Source organism: Hermetia illucens, chromosome 2, assembly GCF_905115235.1.
Source record: "Hermetia illucens chromosome 2, iHerIll2.2.curated.20191125, whole genome shotgun sequence".
In the NCBI taxonomy this organism is placed as follows: Eukaryota; Metazoa; Arthropoda; class Insecta; order Diptera; family Stratiomyidae; genus Hermetia; species Hermetia illucens.
Genome location: NC_051850.1, coordinates 157,794,178 through 157,815,772, shown reverse-complemented (window position 1 = coordinate 157,815,772; position 21,595 = coordinate 157,794,178). Strand labels below are relative to the sequence as shown.

Genomic DNA, 21,595 nt, shown 5'->3' with positions numbered 1-21,595 from the left:
ATTCGAACGGAACCTGCATTTTTTTTCGCCGGATGAATCTAGTACATCCTTCGCCTCTTAAATGCAACGCCAAACAGCTGATAAGTCTGGGACCAGAAGGAATTTTTCTAGCAACAAAATGGACTTTGACATTTCGGAATGCTAACAAGTAGTTTGTTGATCTGTTTGGGTTCTTCCTGCACATTCCTCTATAGGATATATCTGAAATTATGAGCCTCTTCCATGGAAGGGCTCGTCAGCCCGAAATTATAAGAACAGTGCAAAAAGATTTACGGTTTTCGGACGAGTTGGGAAGTGATTTCTCTGATATACTTCGCCTCGCCGGAAGTAGAAATTGGATTCGATACAATCACCTTTGCAAATTGTTAGCCGAAATCGCGTACCACGGGTTTGCTTCGCTAAATCATTTACAAACATTAGGTGAAGAGTACACAGGCATAATTCAGGTTGATTCTAAATTCATCTCATTGCCATCGAAACTGGTGAGTATTATTACATGCATTCTTCGTACAGTGCCTAGCAAAAATATTAGCACTCCCCCCGTTCGCCTAACTCAGCTAAAATCGGATTGTCGAAATTGTAGTCTCTCCTCAATCAGATTTTTTGAATATTTTTAAAGACTTCTGCCTGCAGTTTCATAAAAAAAAACAAACGGAAACCAAAAATCCCACCAAATCTTTCCCGTTCTTCTTTTATTTGTTTTTATGATATACAGTGGCTCAAAATGAATCTCGGACACTAAGGTATTTTTAGAAAATAAATAAATCTATTCTTTCAAAACCTGATTAATGTTAATATTAAATCCTTGGAAACAAAGCAAAATATAATAATAATAAGGACCCCGCAGATACAAGACCGATTACTTGCTTACCAACCCTCTACAAATTCATCACGTCCATTATTAGTGGAAGGATCAATGCGCACCTCGAGACCAACAACATTCTATCCGTGGAGCAGAAGGACTGCTGAGTTGGGTCAAGGGGTTGCAAAGAGCAACTCATCATCGACTCGGTAGTTGTAGGACAAGCAACTAGAGGCCAAAGGAACCTCTTCAGTTGCTATATCGATTATGCCAAGGCTTTCGACAGCGTTCCGCATACCTGGCTAATCGATATCCTACATCTGTATCGCATTGATCCGAAACTAATAAATTTTTTGGCGACAGTCATGGAAGGGTGGCATACCACCTTATCAGTCCGCACATCTGAGGGTGCTAATACCTCAGAGCCCATCCGTATACGGAGGGGCATCTTCCAGGAGGATTCATTGAGTCCCCTTTGGTTTTGTATGGCACTGAACCCCCCTTCCATGGCTACTGAATGAAGCTAGAGGGCATGGTTTTGCAATAAAGTATGACCTACGTGCTAAGTGCGAACTGACACACTTGATGTACTTAGATGACATCAAGCTGTATGCTGGTACTGATGACCATCTTAGAAGTCTGTTGCGAATAATAGAAATGTTCAGCCGTGATATTCGGATGGATTTTGGATTAGACAAGTGTCGATTCCAAGCCATCCGTAAAGATTATCACGAGCTATGACCGAAACAGACTTCTATAAGTACCTAGGAATTGGTGATCTGAAGGATGCTCTGCTGTCCGAATTTCTGCGACGTGTAAAGCTGATGCTGAAATCGCATCTCTCGAGGAAGAATAAAATAAGCCCATTCACTGGCTTATGCGTTCGGAATATTCCCGTGGACGAATACCGATCTGGAAAACGTCCAGCGGCGGATACGGACAACTATGTCCAAATTGCGAATGCATCATCCAACCTCTGCCGTGCAGCGGATGAACCTGCCTCGTGACATCGAAGGTAGGGGCGTGGTTAACGTGGCGGCACAACATCATCTCCAAGTGGACTCGCTGCGCCCTTATTTTTACAGCAAAGAGTAGGTGAGTCCTTTGCATGCGGCTGTCTGTGAGGCAAACTGTGGGCTGACTCCACTTAACTTGAAGGATCGATATTTCAATCATCTAAGTGGGGTGAGGTCGGACCAAGAGCGGAAAGATGAATGGAAGTCGAAGGCAATGTACGGTAAACACGTGAAACAACATATAGGGTTTGTGACAATTTGGGGGTCTACGTCAGGCGCTGAGCCGGGAAATTTGCAGCATAAGTATCTACAAATTCTGAAGCAAAATATTGCCAATAGTGTACCCAGTCAGTTCTCAATATCATCGAACATTTACGGGCATATCTGGAGGATTTCTCTCACGAAAGACTTAAAGAACCCGCTCAAATACGAATGAGAATGGATTGACCCCTCTTATTGCAAAAATGAGTTTTCATAGGGGGTTTCGTTCCGGAAGGAGACCCTCCCTTCCCTCTTCCCTTCCGAGGATGGAATGAAAATTATTTTAAGTCGTTTATTATTTTAATATTCACGTATTATTTGATAAGATGAAACCAAGATAAACCATTTCCAATTGGATGGCAAGTCATGGTAGGGAGGAAGACCCACTCAAGACGCGCATCCACTAGCAGCAGCACTAGCAAAACGATGAAGTATGATGACGGCTCTTTGATGGTGTAGGGATACATGACCTCTAGGATTAGTGCCAAAGGTCGAAAAGAAATTTGGCTGCAATTTTAGAATAAAGCTTGCCTACTGTATTTTAGAATCGACACCAAAAAAGCGTTTTTTTAGGATGTTTTTTCCAATCTGAATATGGTTTCTTGGTTATGTTTTACTACTATGACAGTCATAAGTGCAGAAAAATTGCTCAAAAATGGTGTTTGATTGGAAAAAACAATTTGAGTAATTTGAGTCAACACCCCAGAGATTATAAGTTCTCTGTATACTCGCTTCACAGAATTTTAACAAGTCGTGCTGCAAGTTGTAATGACGAAAGAGAGATTGGGTGTTCAAAAAACCATCATGAGTAGACGGAGACGACCAAGGAGAGAGCTATCAGATAGACCTAAAAAAAATGGCGAAATTGACTGAAAAATGACAAAAAAGGCATTCGTGCGTGCCTATTAAATGACCAACAGCTAAATCTGAAAATGAAAATAAAAAGACAGATCGCATCCTCGATCAATGTTACTCCTGCCTCAGATGTATGATGAGACGTGGCGTTGGAGATTCCCACTCTGCCTTGGCATCTTTACCCCATTCTATTGGAGGATGCCCATTTTCACGACGAAAACGAAAACTCCCCTTGCCCTCAACTAAAGACGGGAATGATCTTCCTATTTAGTTTGATTTTTTTATTTCCTTTTTAGAAATTGCCGATCGGTATTTTATTAAATTCAAAGTAACAAAAGTTCCTTTAGCACTATCTTGTAACACAATTTCTTAAGATCCTTAGAGGGTTTCGCAAGTTTCCGCAAAAAAAACGCCCGACTCTCTCCAAGACACTCAATGAATTCCGTTATTCAGCTAATCAGCTATTTATCCATCAACCGGTCTGGAATGTAGGGATGGGAATTGGCAAAATGAAAGGAGTAAATTGGGGAAGCTAGAGAATATTAGGATGGGAGAAAACGAAGGAATATTTCATATTATTAAATGCATCAAAGTATCAAACGCAAGTTTGTAGAAAATACATATATTGAAGATAGAAACTTTGGTAAAAAGCGATAATTTTTATCAAATCAAGATAAAAACTGTGAGTATGGTGAATATTTAAAGCATAAAACTTCTAGTCCTGCTAACTGCTCTGCCTTATTATTTCCTAGAAAAGCACTTTGCATCGGCAATAAAATATGAATATAGGCATTATATGATATGAAATTGCTAATTCCAAGTACTCAACACACTCATCCTTGTTTTTGTTTTCCTTTCAGCTACAATTAACGTCAATCATCCTTGAATTTGGCGGTGACTTACTATATTTAAAAATTCTTAACCAATTCGAAAATAATATTTCACAAAATGAAGAAATTCTACCTGAAGCCAAAGAAAAGCTCTTAAAATTCATCTCATTCATGAGAGCCGCTGCTCCGTATATCAAAGGATTACATAAATCACTCTTCTACTTGGGTTCAACAAAGTACCAGCTATCAAAGCGACTAACAGGCATCAACTATGTGCTAATAAGACACTGGATCCAACCAGGCTACTCACTTTATGGGTACAAAGTTCTTGGGATCGTTACGGTCCTTCAACTCTTCGTTTCGTCTACGTTTAATATTTATGAAGCAGTTACCAAAGCAAAGGCGAAGCAAGAGATGATTCAAAAGAAAACTTTCAGTAGAGATCGTGATACTACTTCGGAAAGTAGTAACGCTTCACCGTGCTCGTTGTGTTTGGAACCGCGGCAGGACACTAGTCTCACAACGTGTGGTCATTTGTTCTGCTGGGATTGTATAATTGATTGGCTCGATGAGAGGGAAGAATGCCCCATTTGTCGGGAGAAATTAAAGAAATCAAATGTTGTGCAATTGCAAAACTATATATGATGTAATTTTAAGCTTAAGAGGTCTGTACTGTGATGAATTTGAATAAATTTGTTATTGTTGTTATATTACTTATAGAGTTTCATTAATTTCGGAAATAGAAATAATTTCTCGAATAATTAACAATTTCAATAAGTAGAGATTTAATTAATTTGTTCTATGCATATTTCCCTGTTCGTGAAGTGATTTCGCTTTATATTTTGGGGGTTTCAAAACGTAAAAAAAAGTTGAAGTAATTATTCTTTAGGTTCCAAAATGGGCGAAATACAATTCTGATATACACAGTCGATGCATGATTTTATCGATTGGCAGGAATACAGTTGAAACTCCGTCATATTTTGTATGGTAGGTCGGATTGGTGGACTGAGACTGCTTTATCTTTCTATTTAGAACATTTATCATTTTTAGAACTTAAAACCGTTATGAAAAATGACCTTACAAGAAAACAAAACTATAATAATAGGCTAAACGTTTGAACCATAGTACTGAGGAAAGAGACAAGTATAAGGTCTACAAAAAAGTTCTGTCGGTTTTCACAATAGATGGCGTAGCTTGTTTGTTATTCCATTGATCCACATTTCCAAACATTCATCGGAAAGCTACTGTCAATAGGCACAAACGTCAGTATAAATTATTTAATTGAAGTGTAAACAACAATACTTTTTTCATCAACGAAAATGGCCAATTTTGTACCAAATAATGTGTTTTTGCGGGGAGTTCTACTTCATTATTTCAATGCGAAGAAAAAAGCAACCGAAAATCATCGCATTTTGGTGGAAGTTTATGGTGACCATGGTCTATCTGAACGAACGTGTCAGAGGTGGTTTTGACGGTTTAAAAGTGGCAATTTTGACTTGGAAGACGAAGAGCGCGCCGGACGGCCAACAATTTTTGAAGATGAAGAATTAGAAGCATTGCTCGACCAAGATCCATCGCAAACGGAAGAAGAACTTGGAAAAACACTTGGAGTCACTCAGCAAGCCATTTCCAACCGTTTAAAAGCAACGGGAATGATCAGAAAGGTCGGAAATTGGGTTCCGTATGAACTGAAGCCAAGAGACGTCGAACGCCGTTTTTTCACGTGCGAACATCTGCTCCAACGACAAGAAAGTAAGGGTTTTCTGCATCGAATAGTTACTGGCGATGAAAAGGGGATCCATTACGATAATCCCAAGCGTCGGGCAACGTGGGGATACCCCGGCCATGCCTCATCATCGACGGCCAAGCGTGGTGAGAAGATCATGCTCTGTATATGGTGGGACCAGCTGGGTGTGGTATACTATGAGCTGCTAAAACCGAACGAAACGGTCACGGGCAAACTCTACCGACGTCAAATGATGCGTTTGAGCCGCGAACTCAAGAAAAAAACGGCCGCAATACCAGCAAAGGCATGATAAAGTTATTTTGCAACATGACAATGCTCGTCCACATGTTGCACAGCCCGTTAAAACATATCTAGAAACGTTGAAATGGGAAGTCCTACCCCACCCGCTGTACTCTCCAGACATTGCTCCTTCTGATTACCATTGAACTATGAATTGTCTGAAAGATGGAAGAAAATTGTGGCTAGCGATGGGCAATACTTTGAACAATGAATGTATAACCGATTTTTCACAATAAAGCTTCAAATTTAAAGAAAAAACCGACAGAACTTATTTGTAGGCCTTATAGTAGTTTTAGTAAAGCAAAAGGAAAGGGTTTCGGGTTTTTATTTAAACTATGATCGCTCATCATTTCATTGATTTTCCTTTTTTTCAATTATTTACGCAATGAGAGCATAAAGACACTAAATAATAAGAACTTATTTTATTAAAATAATATAATAATATACAACAACAAAAAATAACGAGAAACAAACAAGCCAAAATAAATTAACATACATTTCTAAATAAAAGGGGATTAATTTAAAAGTTTTTATTAAAATAGTAGGTTATTCTGCTTCTTACATTGAATTTAGTATATTCAATGTAGTATAGTGTAGTATATTCTCAATTTTTCTCCACTTTCCATCAATGGCAATTGTCAGCTCCAAAAGAGTTTCGTACTTATGCCCTCCAGCATAAATGCGGTTAAACAAATATGCGGAAAGGAACGGGTTCAGCAGGAAGACCATAGAAGGAATAATCAGTAAAAAATGACGAAAATGGAAAGGAATAACCTGTCGACACGACTTTTTACACAAGCGGGACTATCTAAAAAATATCGAGTTCCTATCATCCATTCCCAAATTAGCTACCACGTGAAAAACATCCTAAGGAACCGCGACATCGAAGTGACACCTACCAGCAGCCACATCTACTGACGACACAATTAGAGACCGTCAAGGACCCGAAGGCAGACAGCCAGAAAAGCGGAATCTATCAGATAACCTGCACCGATTGTGAATTCTATATAGAGCAAACTAGAAGATTAATAACAACGAGGTTCAATGAACATATAAGGGAAGCAAATCTGGCGAAAGTAAAAACCAGATCAACATATGCCCTCAAATCATTGGTAGCTAGACACATCATTAAGGAGAAACATGCAATAACGGAGAATAAGCTAAGGGTTATTAAGGAGATTAATGACTTCCGCAAATTGGACGCATAAGAGAGTTTCATTATCCACACGATACGGGAGGAAAAAAGAATTAACAGTGATTTAGGAAAGGTCAACAGTTGGGTTTTTGAATTAATTAGGTAATAAAATTAACTAGCAATTAAGGTCTGTATTTAGATATATAAGGACAAGCTTGACCATAAGCAGTTCAGACAAAAACTCACTGAGGAAGAGGACAACTGGTTCTCGAAATACCGGCAGATGAGGAATGAAAAACTCACAATTCGGCATTTAAAAAATAAAATTTATCTTTTTTTTTTTCATTACAAAATAAGCAAAAAAACGACACACATAACCGAAGAAATAACCTTCCGGTAATTTTCAAAATTTTCATGATACTAATAACCCTATTAGGCCATCATTAAAAGTACACACAGCAATACCGAAAATTGTATCTAAAACCAATTTACCGCCCGAAGCGATCAGAAGAAAGCTTAAAAAATCTCAATATTGATTGGCTTATAATGATATGAATCGAGAGCGTTCGTAGCTACTGCAAAGTTTCAGGTACGCCGCATTGGGTAGGCATTTATCTTGATATGGTTGCTCGCCGTATATGATCCTAAACTCTCTTCACATTGCCAATCCTTAATAAATATTTAATTCATCAATCAATTTTTCTGGGGCGCCAAGTCTTTTCAATTTTTTTTCCAAATTTCGGATTCGAGTCTCACAATGAATAATCGGCCACTTGACACCCCGATAATATTACAAACCAATAATTTACTTAAAACCAAGCAATTCAAAGTCAGCCAAAAGAACAGGGAATCGTAATAAGCGATACTCCGCATCAACTCCGCCCCCAGGAACTGCCTCTATTGCTACGAAGAATGGTGCTAATTGGCGATGTTTCGTAATGCCATATCACAACGATTTTGATAAATAATACTGAATTTAAACTTTCTGAATATCGGCACGAACATTACAAAACATTACTTACGTAAAATCATGATCACTTTGGTCTCGCGATGACGTTACATACTATAATGTTCGGTCATATTTGAATTGCGGTGGGTGATGTTAATGTGATATTACACTTTAAGGTGATATTACATACACTACTTACCCATCTCTAATCGATGCACTCTTTTTTAATTATCATCACACCTAATGCTGTGCAAGTGATAAGCCTTAAGCATGCACGATTACAAACACAAAAATCCAAGGCGACCGAGACTCGAACCCAGAGAAACGATATCAAGAGGCTGGCGCTCAACCATTTCGACCACCGTACCCACACCAGCTTGCAATGACCGTTGCTTTAACTGCGCTTATAACATAGCAGGCAAGGGTAATACATTGTGGGGTAGATGATGGCCACAAAACTAGAATCATTGATAAAGCAAGCTGCTGTGAAATCGAACCGAAGTCTTTCTCATCATGTGAACAGGTACTAAATAATGCTTGTGGGTTTGAGGTAGGGAAGAAGGAAAGCTTCTGAGTACTCAAACCATAGTGGCCTATTTTACTCAACTCCCCGGTCTCACGAAATATCCCAGATACATTTATGCATCGCGTCGCAACGCCCCAAAGATCTGATGTCTGACGCGTCCACAGGCGGAGCATTCACATGGAAAATGTTCCATAGATCCGTTTCCTCATTACAGGAGAGACATATATCATCTTGTAGAATTCCTATTGCGAACATATGCCTGGCTAGTGAATTATGGCCAGTTAGAATGCCCCAAAATACTGCTTACCCCACAATACGTCTTCCTGCTTTTTCACAGGATAAGTTTGACAGTATGCGTCACCTTTCATTATGGGAAGCTTGTTCCCAGTTTTTGAAGGCAGCTTTAGTCAATGCTACTGACGCTCGAATTTTTGATTTCTGTCCCGATGTAGAAGAAAATTCAACCCTATTTTTACTAATGCGCTGGGTGCTACTGAGGATCACAGATCCTTTCTACTGCTACGTCGATCATTCAAGGCATGATGAATGTATCCAGAATGTCAATGTCCCTTTCGGCGTTAATTCTAACACTTCTATTGAAGAAATGAGGCCGCCAACATACTTTTCGCTACTTACGACCTCGAAGGCGGTGGCTAAAGCAAATAATTTAGTATAGTCGCTCAGAAAAACCTCAACTTGCTGGAAATCTCGTAGACCTATGGTTTTTTTGTATCTAAATAACTCAATAATCCACTTTAGCGGCTTTTCGGTCCTGTTCTCAGCTCGTTTTCGTAGGTGGAATCATATTTACATCAAAATAACATTCAGCGATATAATTTAAAAGCAGAATAGGCTAACTGCGACCAGCACGGAAATGTAACCAGAGGAAGCTTAATGAGCATATTCCGAGTCTACCTCCGCTTCTCTGCAAATTACGATCGATTAACTTAGTTCTTAGATTTCGGATATTCTAACAGAATAATTTTAATTGAACAAAAAATTTAGAGGCATAGATAAGCACATAAGGTCAAAAGCCACATTAGCCGATTTTTTTCAAATCTGTTCTTCTACGACGCATTCCTTTTCAGAGTGTACATTTCAAAAAGACTCTTATTAAATACAATAGGATTCAGAACGAAACTTTCAGCTTTGTTATTAACGTTTAAAACATTACATTACAAACCGCGCCGAATATGAAGACATTCATTCAATTATTAATTACTCTCTTTTACCTGGTACAGAAGAGTTTCCAGTCTCATCCTATTCATTACAGCTTCAAAGCTATAACACTTCCCATATCTGTATTGCCCACAAAAATATGTACCGTATAATTTCCTCATTGTAAGTATCATCCGAAAAGTAAAGTTCGAAGTATGGCGGGTGTATCAAAACCGCTTCGTGTCTCTGTTGGAGTTCATCAAGGAAGTGCCCTCTCACCACTCCTCTTTGTCCTTGTTATGGACACCGTCACACGGGATATCCAACGTCCAGCGCCCTACACACTTCTTTATGCAGATGATGTTTTCCTAGCATCTGATAGCAAAAATGATCTCGAGCAACTTGTTGAAAAATGGAATGATCGCCTCATGCAACACGGTCTCAGATTGAATTTAAACAAAACTGAATTTTTGACGACCGATCCCCATGAAACAGGCACAATCACTATCAGCGGCAGTGATCTGCCCAGAACTGAGCGATTTAAATACCTCGGATCAACGCTATCAGCCAATGGAGAGCTGCGTTATGAAATTGCTTCACGCATTAACGCAACCTGGATGAAGTGGCGTTCCACAACTGGTGTCCTTTGTGATCGACATATCAACGAACGTCTCAAATCTAAAATTTACCGCAATGTCGTCCGTCCAGTCGCTCTCTATGGTTCTGAGTGTTGGCCGACCATAAAAGACAATGAACGGCGTCTTGCGGTAATGGAGACGAAGATGCTACGTTGGACTAGTGGCGTCACACGTTTAGATCACTTCCGAAATGAGGATATCCGCGATCGTTATGGGGTTGCACCGATCGTGGAAAAGTTGCGAGAGAGGCGTCTTCGATGGTATGGTCACGCAATTCGTGCAAACGAGAATTCACTTGCAAAGATTGGTCTGAACATCGAAGTCGATGGTAAACGACCAAAAGGCAGACCTAAGCAACGGTGGCTTGATACGCTGGATGGGGATTTGAAAGCCTCGAGATTGCACCCAGATCAGGCATTCGATAGAGCCAAATGGCGAAACCGATCACGACGAGCCGACCTCGCTTGTGAACGGGACAAAGGCTGAAGAAAAAGAAGAAGTATCATCCCAAGTCTTCTTGCCGAAATGAAAATCGCAAACTTCTTTTAAAGAAAATTATTGTTCCCAGCCTGCGTCAATCAAGAAACTAAGACGAACATTTACCAAGTCAAGAGCAAACAAAATTGTCTTTAGTTTTAAAATAATTTTTATTTTTCTGTTCATCTTTCTAAATTCTACATCTTATCAACTGTAAAATAATCCAGTATTAAAATAACCTTAGCATTCATTCCATCACACAATGCAAGTGCAGAAATATACAAAAACTTAAACTAATGTGAATCTTATGCATATTATCAACAAATGTAAGTGAATAATGTACACACGTATGCAGGATGAACAGTTTAAATTGGCAAAACAATATTTAGTTTTTTACTGACAGATTCGGCTCCTTCAAATCCGTGAAATTCAATACAAATTCAACTTTGCCTGATATAAATTTGGACTTAATTCTCCATGGGATTGCAAGAGAACGTTACTCATAATAGATAGTAGTTCTTGCATGAATATTCGAATAAATTAAAAGTTAATTCATATAAAGATATATAAAGTAAAGCTATAATTTAGAAGGGTAGGAGCTCTGTTCCTGCCTCTGTTGTCGGAGCTGGTTTATCAAACCAATTCATTTGGTTTCCAATATATCATATCTCTTATTATCAAATTGTAATCCTAATTAACAATATTTCAAAAAGTGGAATAACAAATCCTTGATATAAATAAGGAATTTTCAAATGTGAACATTCAACTTTGTCTGGCATATCGCCGACATTTTATTTGAAATATGCATTATATAATATCTTAGGATTACTTATGTACAAGGGGTTTCCTTACTTCGCACTTCGGCCCACGAAGTTTTTTAAATGGACCTCATTCAGATCCTTCCTTTGGTGCTTGACTCAAACCACAGCTCCACCAATCGATTGCATTTTATATCAAATAAAATGTTATCTCCATTACCTAGACAAACACTCGAAATAATTCGAATATCATATTTCGACGCAAAAGTCCCCTTTCTCCTTCATTAATAACAACAGATCTAAACTTGATATTGGTGAAGCTGTGAATGAAACTCATTTTTTATACTATTACTATACTCATATGCAACCGATGCCCAGCGATTACACACATCCAACTTAAACTATTGCAAGGTAAATAGTTCTATTTAAAATCTTCTGATGCCGTTTACTTTCCAGAGCTGTTCGTGCTTGCATCGGTGAATTGAAGGCAACGCGCGCATCACCAGTGGGTGTGCCGTCGTCATTGTATCGTCTTATGACGTTGTGCGGTTGGATATTGAATTGCTTGAAAAAGTCCATAATATCCTCAATTGTCGCCTTGTATGGCACATTTTCCATTCCAATGACGCACCCAGGCTGGCCAAATTGATCGACTGAAGTATCGCCCAATACTTGTGGCATGGGTGGACTATTCATGTTTCCACCCATATTACCCATGCCACCACCACCCATATTACCCATGCCGCCTCCCATATTTCCCATGTTGCCGCCCATATTCATATTGTTCATGTCATTTGGAATAGGTCCTTTGTCATCATAATCTGAAAACCTTGACTGTCGTGGACCTCGACCACTGCGACTGCTTCTTCCGCTAAAACGTTCATTGCTAGGAGCGGAGCCCATGTTACCTCCTTGTGCCATGTTATTACCATTAGTCCTGAAAGGATTAGTTGGGGCTGGTGGGAAGTTGAAGTTATCGTTGAAATTACCTCCTCCATTATTATTACCACCAAAATTGTTATTGTTGTTATTATTACTATTAGATCTGAAATTCATCATGTTGGGATTGAAATTTGAGTTCATCCCCATTCCCGGATTGTTCATCATCATATTCGGATTCATTCCATTCATATTGCCCATATTATTCATGCCCATGTTACCCATGTTGTTCATGCCCCCCATGGGGTTCATGTTTCCCATAGGATTCATATTTCCCATATTGTTCATGTTGTCCATATTATTCATGTTTGCTGCAATCATTTCCATGTCAACGTTGTCGATGTTGGGGCCTTCGTCTAAGAAGCCATCACCTAATCGTTTAGCAACCTCCTGCGGTGTAATCAATTCAATCCGCACACATCGATTTCCTAAATAGTAATCACTTTGGAATAATGCTCGTTCGGCCTCTCCGCTAGTTTTGAACTGACAGATACATTCGCCTGATGGTTGGTTCCTGGAATTCATCAAGATTTCAATTCGGACTGGCGGGATTCCTGCGTTTGAGAAAAACTGCATAAAATCACGTTTCGATGATTTGTAGTCGCAATTTTTTATAAGGGCATAAGTTGTATTGTTCTGATTATCTTCGGGACGACTGAATCTTGTACCCTGTCGTCCACTCCGTTTTCTAGGATCCGTGGGTCCTTCTGTGGCAGGTGGGCATGTATTTAAACTGAATAGACTTGGAATGTCTCCATTGGAATTAGTATCATTCGAATTAAGATCTTTTTTGATAGAATCTGTGTCTGAACCTGGATGTCTATCGTCAATCGTCATTATGTCTCTATCGTGTGATTGCTTACTATCGTCATTAGACTCATCATTATGAACATGTAAGCCTTTGGTTAAATAGTCATCCTCTATGATTTCTAATGACTTATCTTTTATATCACTATCGTTATCATCCCGATCAATATCTTCTGGCTCCTCTTCAACATCTTGCATAGTGTACTTCTCCTTGGCTTTATCGAACCTCTCATCACTGCACGGTGAAACAAATACCTTTTTGTGTCCAATTACATGAGTGCCACTCTCCTCCAGTGCCTTTTTTGCATCTTCAGCTCTGTGAAACTTTACATAACAAAGAAGCTGCTTCCTGTTATCCTCATCGGTAGTCAAGATGATATCTGTGAGCGTATACGAAGAGAACATTTTCATTATATCCTGCTCCTTAGCGAAGGCTGGAACATCCTCTAAAAGAAGATTATTGAATGAGGGTCTGTCGTATTCTTTCGAGTCATCATTTCGCCGATGAGTTGGTGAATCCTCGCGATTTCTACTACTCGAGAAAGAGTCTTTCTTTTCATCATCGAATCGGCTTCCGAAACGTCGAGTCGGCTTGAATGAATCAACGACTTTTTCGAACTCTTCCTCAGTAACACTTTCAATAACAATGTGTCTAGTCTTCAGTAACGCCCCATTCCGAGCAAAAGCCTTTGGTTTGCTTTCACGCTTAACGAAACGTACATAGGCCACTCCGATCCGTAACCCGTGTTTATCATTAATCATTTTAATTCCGTTGTTTGCAATGTAGAGTCCGGAGAAGAACCTTCTCAACTCACTGTACGTTGTGCTACAGCACATATTGCTAATTTTTATACAATTTCCAACAAGTTCATCGTAGTTAATTTCTGTTGTTTGCTTAGAATCACTTTGAGATTCGCGATTTCCAGGACTTGCGCTACCTTCCGATTTGATAGCGCCTTCATTTGTATTCGATCCATCCTTGTTCGAATCGCCTGATTTACTGAACAAACCTGAGAAGCTGCTGCCACCGCTCTTACCGGCAGACGAATTGGCAGCTGTGTACGGGTTTTGGAAGGCGATCGATTTAGAACCACCACTTATATTGTCTCCTGTGGTTAGCACACTGGAATTAGACTGATTGTAGTTGGTTTTGAAGAAACTTTGAAAATTGTAAATTGGCTTGTCTTGATTGGTACCATCTTGAGCTTTGGATGCTGACATTTGCATATTGCTCGAGAAAATCGGTTGCTGCTGTCGTTGTTGTTGGATACGAAATTGATCCTGATTTGGTTGCTGCTGCGCTTTTTGAGGTGGATTGTAAAGACTTTGATTTGTTTGGAAAGCGGCAGCTGATACACTTTGATTAGTGCTTACAGTGCTATACCCTTTAGTTAGATTTGTTTGAAAAGCCGGTTGGCTTGCAGATACACCCCACATGCCGGCATTCCCCAAAGCGCCAATAGTGCCCATTACCCCTGCAGTTCCCGTAGATCCTACATCACTGGGTTCGGCTTTCAAGGTAGCACTATTATTGGGTGAACCAGTAGTCGCACGGGCTGAACTCCGATCCCGATTGCTTCGGCTACCATTCCGATTATCACTCCGATCATAATCCCGATCGTCGCTTACTGATCTCCTGTCGCGTCGACGATCTCGTCGGTCTCTACTCCGACTGCGGCTGTGATCACGTCTCCTTCTGCTGCTGCGCTCTCGTGATCTTGAGCGACGGCGTTCACGCGATTTGGATCGTGACCTAGGTGATCGGCCAAATCTATCACGACTCCGTCGACTACTTCCACGATCCCGATCACTGCTTTTATCTTTGCTATCACGCGAGTCCATGGAATTATCATTTATCGTGTATGACTGATAAGATTGCATCGAGTTCTCATTGATTGGCTGGGGTTGCTGATGGAGAATCTTGTTCAGTGACGTCGGTGTGATAACCGGTGGCTGCGGAATTATTTGCAGTTTACTAATAATTGGCTGTTGCTGTTGCTGCTGAAGCTGTTGTTGCTGTTGCTGTTGCAATTGCTGCTGTTGGACTGCTGCTTGCATCATTGTTAACGATTGTTGGCGTGCCGTTTCAATTACTTTCTGCATTTCAGCTCGAGATGAAAGTAGCAAACGAATTTGCACTTCTTTCAGTTTACCGCGATCAAGCATCATTGCTTGTCGAGCGTCTTCGTCCGTGCTGTTGGGAAAAAAACCATAGAAACAAAAATAAATATAAAATAAGGCAAAACCGGAAAAAAACACGATCTCACGATAAGTATCGGCTAATTAAAGATGTTCCATTAAAGAAATGTTGAGATTGACGGGTTTATCTTATTAAAAATAATTGGCATCATTGCAGCTATCAAAGAGCGGTTTTCTACTTGAGATCGAATTGTAGGAAAATGATAATGAAATCAAAAGTATGACTTGAACTGGTTCCATGCAACAGCTCATTAGAGAATTAATTCCACTCTATCTGGCCATAAAACGAATAAGTAACACATACGCGACAAATGCAACAGATTCCAAGAGTGTATTTACATTATGTTGGGATTTTTTTCATTTTGTAGGCAAGAGGCACAAAAAATTAAACATTCCTGAGGTAGTTATAAATTTTTGTTACCAAATGGTTGCATGAAAAATTTGCCTGAATAATTCAGGTCAATGCGAGTAGAATGTTGGGTAAATATTTCCTTCTACTTTTGTATCTCTGTATCTTCTATCGTTCACCCTTAGTCTCATTGTGGGACGGCAAATTAAAAGTAGATAAGAAAAACAAGTTGCATTCCATAAAGATAAACGAATTTTGGGCTCGTATAAAACTTACTGATCTCACCGGGTCTCCAAGTTGGAGATTGTTAACCAAAAGAGGAACTGCTGATTAAATCTTAAAAATCGATTGCTTTCGGCAACAGAAAATGGAATATCTATTTTAAACTTCCAGTTGTTGCTAATGGTACAGAACAGGAACACTACGAGCAATATCTCTCATTCCCCCGACCTAAATATTTTGATATAATACAAAGGTCGTCGTTTGGCAAAAAGCTTAAGGAGGTTCAGGTAGTTTTGTTGGGTTGTGTTAAACCCACAAACCCATTTAGCCTTCGGGCACAACGATGTGGTGACTTCAAATCTATCAGAAACACTTTCTTGTTTCCGACCTTCAGACGCATTTGGTAGCGTTCTAGTAAGTTCTAAGATCGTGTTACCTTAGACGTCCATAAATGTTTAGCCTAGGATTCGTTGCCTGATCCTGATTCAAAAGCTAGACATTCGCGGACGAAATGCTGGATGATTTTCCCTCTTCTCTACAACTGCGATAATGTTCAATGTTGTTATGACATGGATCCATTTTAGGAGGGGTTGTCGCTTATGGGCCAAAGGATTGGGCACTCTTGCGTGGTAAGTGTAATAAATTTTTCGTTGAGTATTGTGATGGCCCTATCCTTCACGATATGATAAAGATAGACAGCTGGTATTGGCTACAATTAGGAAATGGGAGGAAATTCCATCCCTTCCGGCATTCAGCATCACTCCGACCTGCTCAATAGACATAGATTACGCCCCTGAGGCGGGGAACGCAGATAACGATGAAACTCAACAGTTCACTTAAACTGTTCATTTCAGTGTGATGCCATGATGATAACTCAGATGATAAAGTGCCTCCTGATCAGATGATAAAGTAGTGGACTCTAAGGGCCTTTATATTCATTTGGCTGTCTCTACAAATTGGCATATTTCATTCAGAGCTCCATGCTGTTTTAGCAATTAACACGATCCCCAAGTTGTTATTAGCTCTGTCTGAAAAAAACACTGGCAGAATGGGGATATTAAATGACTTCTGGAATCTATGTGACCTCGAATAGGTTTTGCAAGTCTGATTCAGAATTTTTCAAACCAATTCAGAATGTTCTAAACTAATTTCAGAAATTTCCAAACTAACTTTAGGTTTTTCCAAATCAATTTCCGAATTTTCCATTTCAAATTCGGATTTTTCCATTTCAGAATTTTTGCAATATTCTATCATCTATTATCAATATCAAGTTCTATATCAACTTTCTGCTCGGGTTCTTTCAAAAAAAATCTGGGCAGCTCATCCATTTGCTATCAGTCAGTCTATCAAAGTCGTTATAGAGCTTTGTAGTAAAATATTGAAAAATGTCTGAATTGGAAATGGAAAAGTCTGAATTTGAAGTAGAAAATTCTGAAACTTACTTGGAAAAGTTTGAAGGTAGTTTGGAAATTTCTAAAATTAGTTTGAAAAATTCCGAATTTGACTTGCAAGGCTCATAGACCTCCACTCTGATGCCGTAGTTCACTTTGGATGCCCTCCCCCCCCCCCCCCTTTGATTTGAATCGTATGTAATTTCTTATTTTTTATTATTTTATTTTATTTCTCGGTTTTTGAGATAAGACATCCAAAATTCGACACAGAGGCAATGGAACAATGAACCAAAATCATAGAACTTGATTTTGAAATTCAAAGATCATAAATGTCGCTGCTATTTTTTAAGGCGCAGATTAGATCCTCAGTGAAAACAATGAGCAACACCATTGTAAATCATAGGCAATAAGGGAAAATTAAAAACCTTGGTACTGGAAGACAACGTTCATCTTCCGTCGGATGAATGTATAAGTCCAAAAATTTCAACAAGGAGACTTTCGATTTTAATTGGATTATCACGAGAGAATTTTACATGGATTAAGCATAATATTTCCATACAAAATCCAGCTTGTACATACATGACTCAAATATATCATTCGTTTTCGGTAAAACGCAAGAGAAAATCCTAATTCCTTTCACAATTTGATAATCAGCAATGATGCACATTCCCAATTAAAGCCCATGTTTCCTAGAGAATGAAGACAGTGACGCAGCTTCCATTACTAGTCTTCAATGTCGGGCAAAGTTGTAAAATTTTTTATGTATGTAAAATGCCAGCTGTGGAAAGCTATCCAAACCTGCGGTTACAGCAGGGCATACTTCAAGGGAGATATCTCTGTTAACATACTTTCTTAAGGATCCCATTTCTTTTCATTGAGTCTATTTCGATTGGTCTTCGCATTCATTCACCAAATTGAATCGATGCTGGAAAGATTATGTGTATGAAAACAAATCACTTCGTAACCTACAATCATTGTCATTCTGGTAACGAATATCATCATATCGTTCGCGTAAACTTTCCTTTCAAGCCGATTTTATCCAGTTTTGACTTCTCCTTGGGCATTCCTCTGCTGAATTTTTAATGAGTTGGGTCTTCCCTAACCACAATATTTTTCGTTTTTAGCAGCCCTCCAAATCAATATTTATTACAACCTGTCGTTACTAATCATTATCATAGTCAACGACGCAACAACCGGTATCCGGTGTAGGCCTGCCTTAATAAGGAACTCCAGACCTGCGCCAAGGTCAACCATTTCGATATCGCTAAAAGCTGCCTGGCGTGCTGGCCTACGTCATCATTCCATCTCAGGCAGGGTCTGCCTCGTCTTCTTTCTCTACCATAGATATTGCCCTTATAGACTTTTCGAGCTGAATCATCCTCATCGATACGGATTAAGAGGCCCGCCCACCGTAACTTATTGGGCCGGATTTTATCCACAACCGAACGGTCATGGTGTTACTCATAGATTTCGTCGTTATGTAGGATACGGCATCGTCCATCTTCATGTAGGGGGCCAAAAATTCTTCGGAGGATTCTTCTGTCGAACGCGGCCAAGAGTTCGCAATTCTTCTTGCTAAGAACCCAAGTCTCCGAGGAATATATGAGGACTGGCAAGATCATTGTCTTGTACAGTAAGAGCTTTGACCCTATGGTGAGACGTTTCGAGCGGAACAGTTTCTGTAAACTGAAATAGGCTCTGTTGGCTGCCAAAAACCGTGCGCGGATCTCATCGTCGTAGCTGTTATTGGTTGTGATTTTCGACCGTAGATAGGAGAAATTATATACTGTTAAAAACTCGTTATATGCCGCAGAAGATCGCAAGTATATATTGTTTATAGTGAATTGTTCTCTCAATCATGATCCCCACATTGCGGAGGGCTGCCATCGTGGATCTTCCTTTCTGCTTAACAGCAATCCATCTAGGTTCGTTCTAAGAGTTTTCTAAGGGTAGTAGATCTGAAGCCCTTGCAGACTTGTAGCTTCACCTACTCGCATTACGGATCAAGACACTGCGTATTTGGCTCCAAAATTGTAGCACACAATTGGGCTCCCAAAGATAGTCATATGGATAGACTTAAATAATGCTAGGGGCATATTTTCGATGAAGTTGCAGGCAAAATGGCCAGTGACAAATGGATTGCGCAACCAACAAGAGGGTCGTACTTCCTATATTGCCGATTCTGAGATTCTATGCGGATGCCTTGAGAGCCAGTCGAATAAAACTTCCAGATCAAACATTTTCAGTGGCATTTGCTACAGAAACCATTGGGTATGGTGTCCATATATTATCTATTTTTAATAAAGCTATGCTTCAGATTTATTGTTATCATACTTAATGCTGCTGGAAAGTACAAAGGAAAAGGCAAATATCGCATGATCGAAACTTGTTTTCGAGCTGAGGCCATACAAGCGTCTAGATTTCATAGATTTGCTCAGATTATCCAGTTAATTAATATCAACCTTCAGATGTTGTAAATGATCCATAAGTATAGAAATCTTTCGCCCTTATTATTGCGTGCACCTGGGCCTTAATTTATCAAATTTTCAAGAAAGACCATGATAAAGCTACTATTATAATCCAAGTCTCACTACCGTCAAAATATTATCATCATCAACCATGTCACAAACTTTGTCTGATCAAGGTTTACATCAGTCGAAGATTCCAGAAGCTCTGTCCTTACGCCAAGGTCTACCAGTTTGGTACTTCAAACAAATACTGAGTATCCTGGTGTATGACATCCCTTCAATCAAGGAAGGGTCAATATTGGCATCTCTTCCTATAGATATCAGCCTTGCAAACTTTCCAGACAGGACCTTTGATTTTCATTTGGATCCTGCTACCCACTCACCACAGCCTTTTGAACCTAACTTTATTGATAGCTAGACAGCCAAGATATAACGCATAGATTAGCATCTCATACATGAATCGGAATCGTCCATCCTGTTTGGAGAGAGATTTTTCGAAGGATCCTCCTCTCGAATACAGCTTCAAGTAATGAATTTTACTGCTTATGACCGAACCAAATCTTGACCCGATGGGGAAATATGTTGAGCGAAAAGATTTTGAAAGGCTACCACAACTGTGCTCAAATTTCTTCGTTCATGTTTTATCAACTATGGCCTCTTACTCCAGAAAGGAAAATTATTTAATTTCTTCGAACTAATTTTCCTATCTGCATTCGTCGGTGTTCTTGATGCTGATGACATCAACATTCATCCCTCCATTGATCTCATTTCCATTCCCAGATGTGCCATCTGCGCAATCTGACCGAAAGCTTCCTTCACGACACTTTCGTTCCTACATATAATATCAATATCATCATAGGCCGGTAATTGAATGAACTTAATGAGGATGAGCCGATGTTGAGTTTCGAATCACTTTTTCCAACAAGATGGGGTCCATGATAATACATTCTTGTTAATATTGTTGATTGCTGCCGACAGTAATCGGGTTTGATCTGCCCTCTTACACATTTAGTCTAATCAATTTTATAAGGATAGCTCTCATGGCCGTGAAGTCGATTAGAATTTGTACAATTTCTGATCGTATTCTCTGGAATACGTATTTGTATAACGTCGTACCTCCGTAATAGCCTTTGAAATCCATCAAAATCTCGAAGTGAAGACACAAAACACATTTTAGTGAAAAAAAATGGTAGTAACCGTACACAAAATTCTTGCTTAATCTAGAAAAATTGTTAGAAAACAAGTGATCTTGACTATTGGCAATTACCCTTTATCCTTGCTAAGATTTGTTCACTCTTCCTTTTCAATGGCACCCAGTTATCCAGTACTCTCCAAATAACTTATCACATGGAAGATAAAGTCACTTTTTGCCGGGTTTATTACCATTCTGTAACCCTGTCGCTTGAGTCAACACCATTTGGCCAAGGAGAACCCAAATTGTAACACCGTGAAACGCTATTGACTTACTGGTCGTGATCGGCGAATGCTCCAAGGCCTAGCTAGGGCGATTAGATTCGAGTCTGACCAGGACTCATCTGAAGAGGCCCCGACCAAAAACCCAGAGGTTATCTGGTACCATAGGAACCGATATAGCTCTTCGAGCTCATATGTATCAGGGGAATTCTTGGGGGATGCGTTCTCAGCTCGGTTATTTGTGGTTAGCCCCTTGTGGGGGTTGTCCGAACACCCCCGGCAGAGCTCATTGTGGGTTCAAACATGGAACGGTGTTATACAATTCGGATGCGTACGCCTTAGTTGGGGTAAAGGCTTCAGGTAAATCTTGCATCCA

General features: G+C 39.6%; 2 protein-coding genes across 2 annotated transcripts in view; one reads left to right on the top strand and one right to left on the bottom strand.

Moving 5' to 3' along the window:
* On the top strand, window positions 1–4,477 carry LOC119647509 (peroxisome biogenesis factor 10). Its single transcript, XM_038048471.1, has 2 exons — window positions 1–482; window positions 3,795–4,477. Exons 1-2 carry the CDS (start codon window positions 210–212, stop codon window positions 4,407–4,409), a joined length of 888 nt encoding a protein of 295 aa, XP_037904399.1. The 5' UTR covers window positions 1–209; the 3' UTR covers window positions 4,410–4,477.
* A 6,352-nt stretch (window positions 4,478–10,829) lies between these two features.
* Window positions 10,830–21,595, bottom strand: part of LOC119647858 (putative uncharacterized protein DDB_G0277255) — a 49,172-nt gene continuing 38,406 nt past the window's right edge. Inside the window, exon 3 of the mRNA XM_038049126.1 lies at window positions 10,830–15,371. Within this exon, the coding sequence (XP_037905054.1) occupies window positions 11,828–15,371 (3,544 nt within the window). The 3' untranslated portion in view covers window positions 10,830–11,827. The remainder of the gene's footprint in view (window positions 15,372–21,595) is intronic.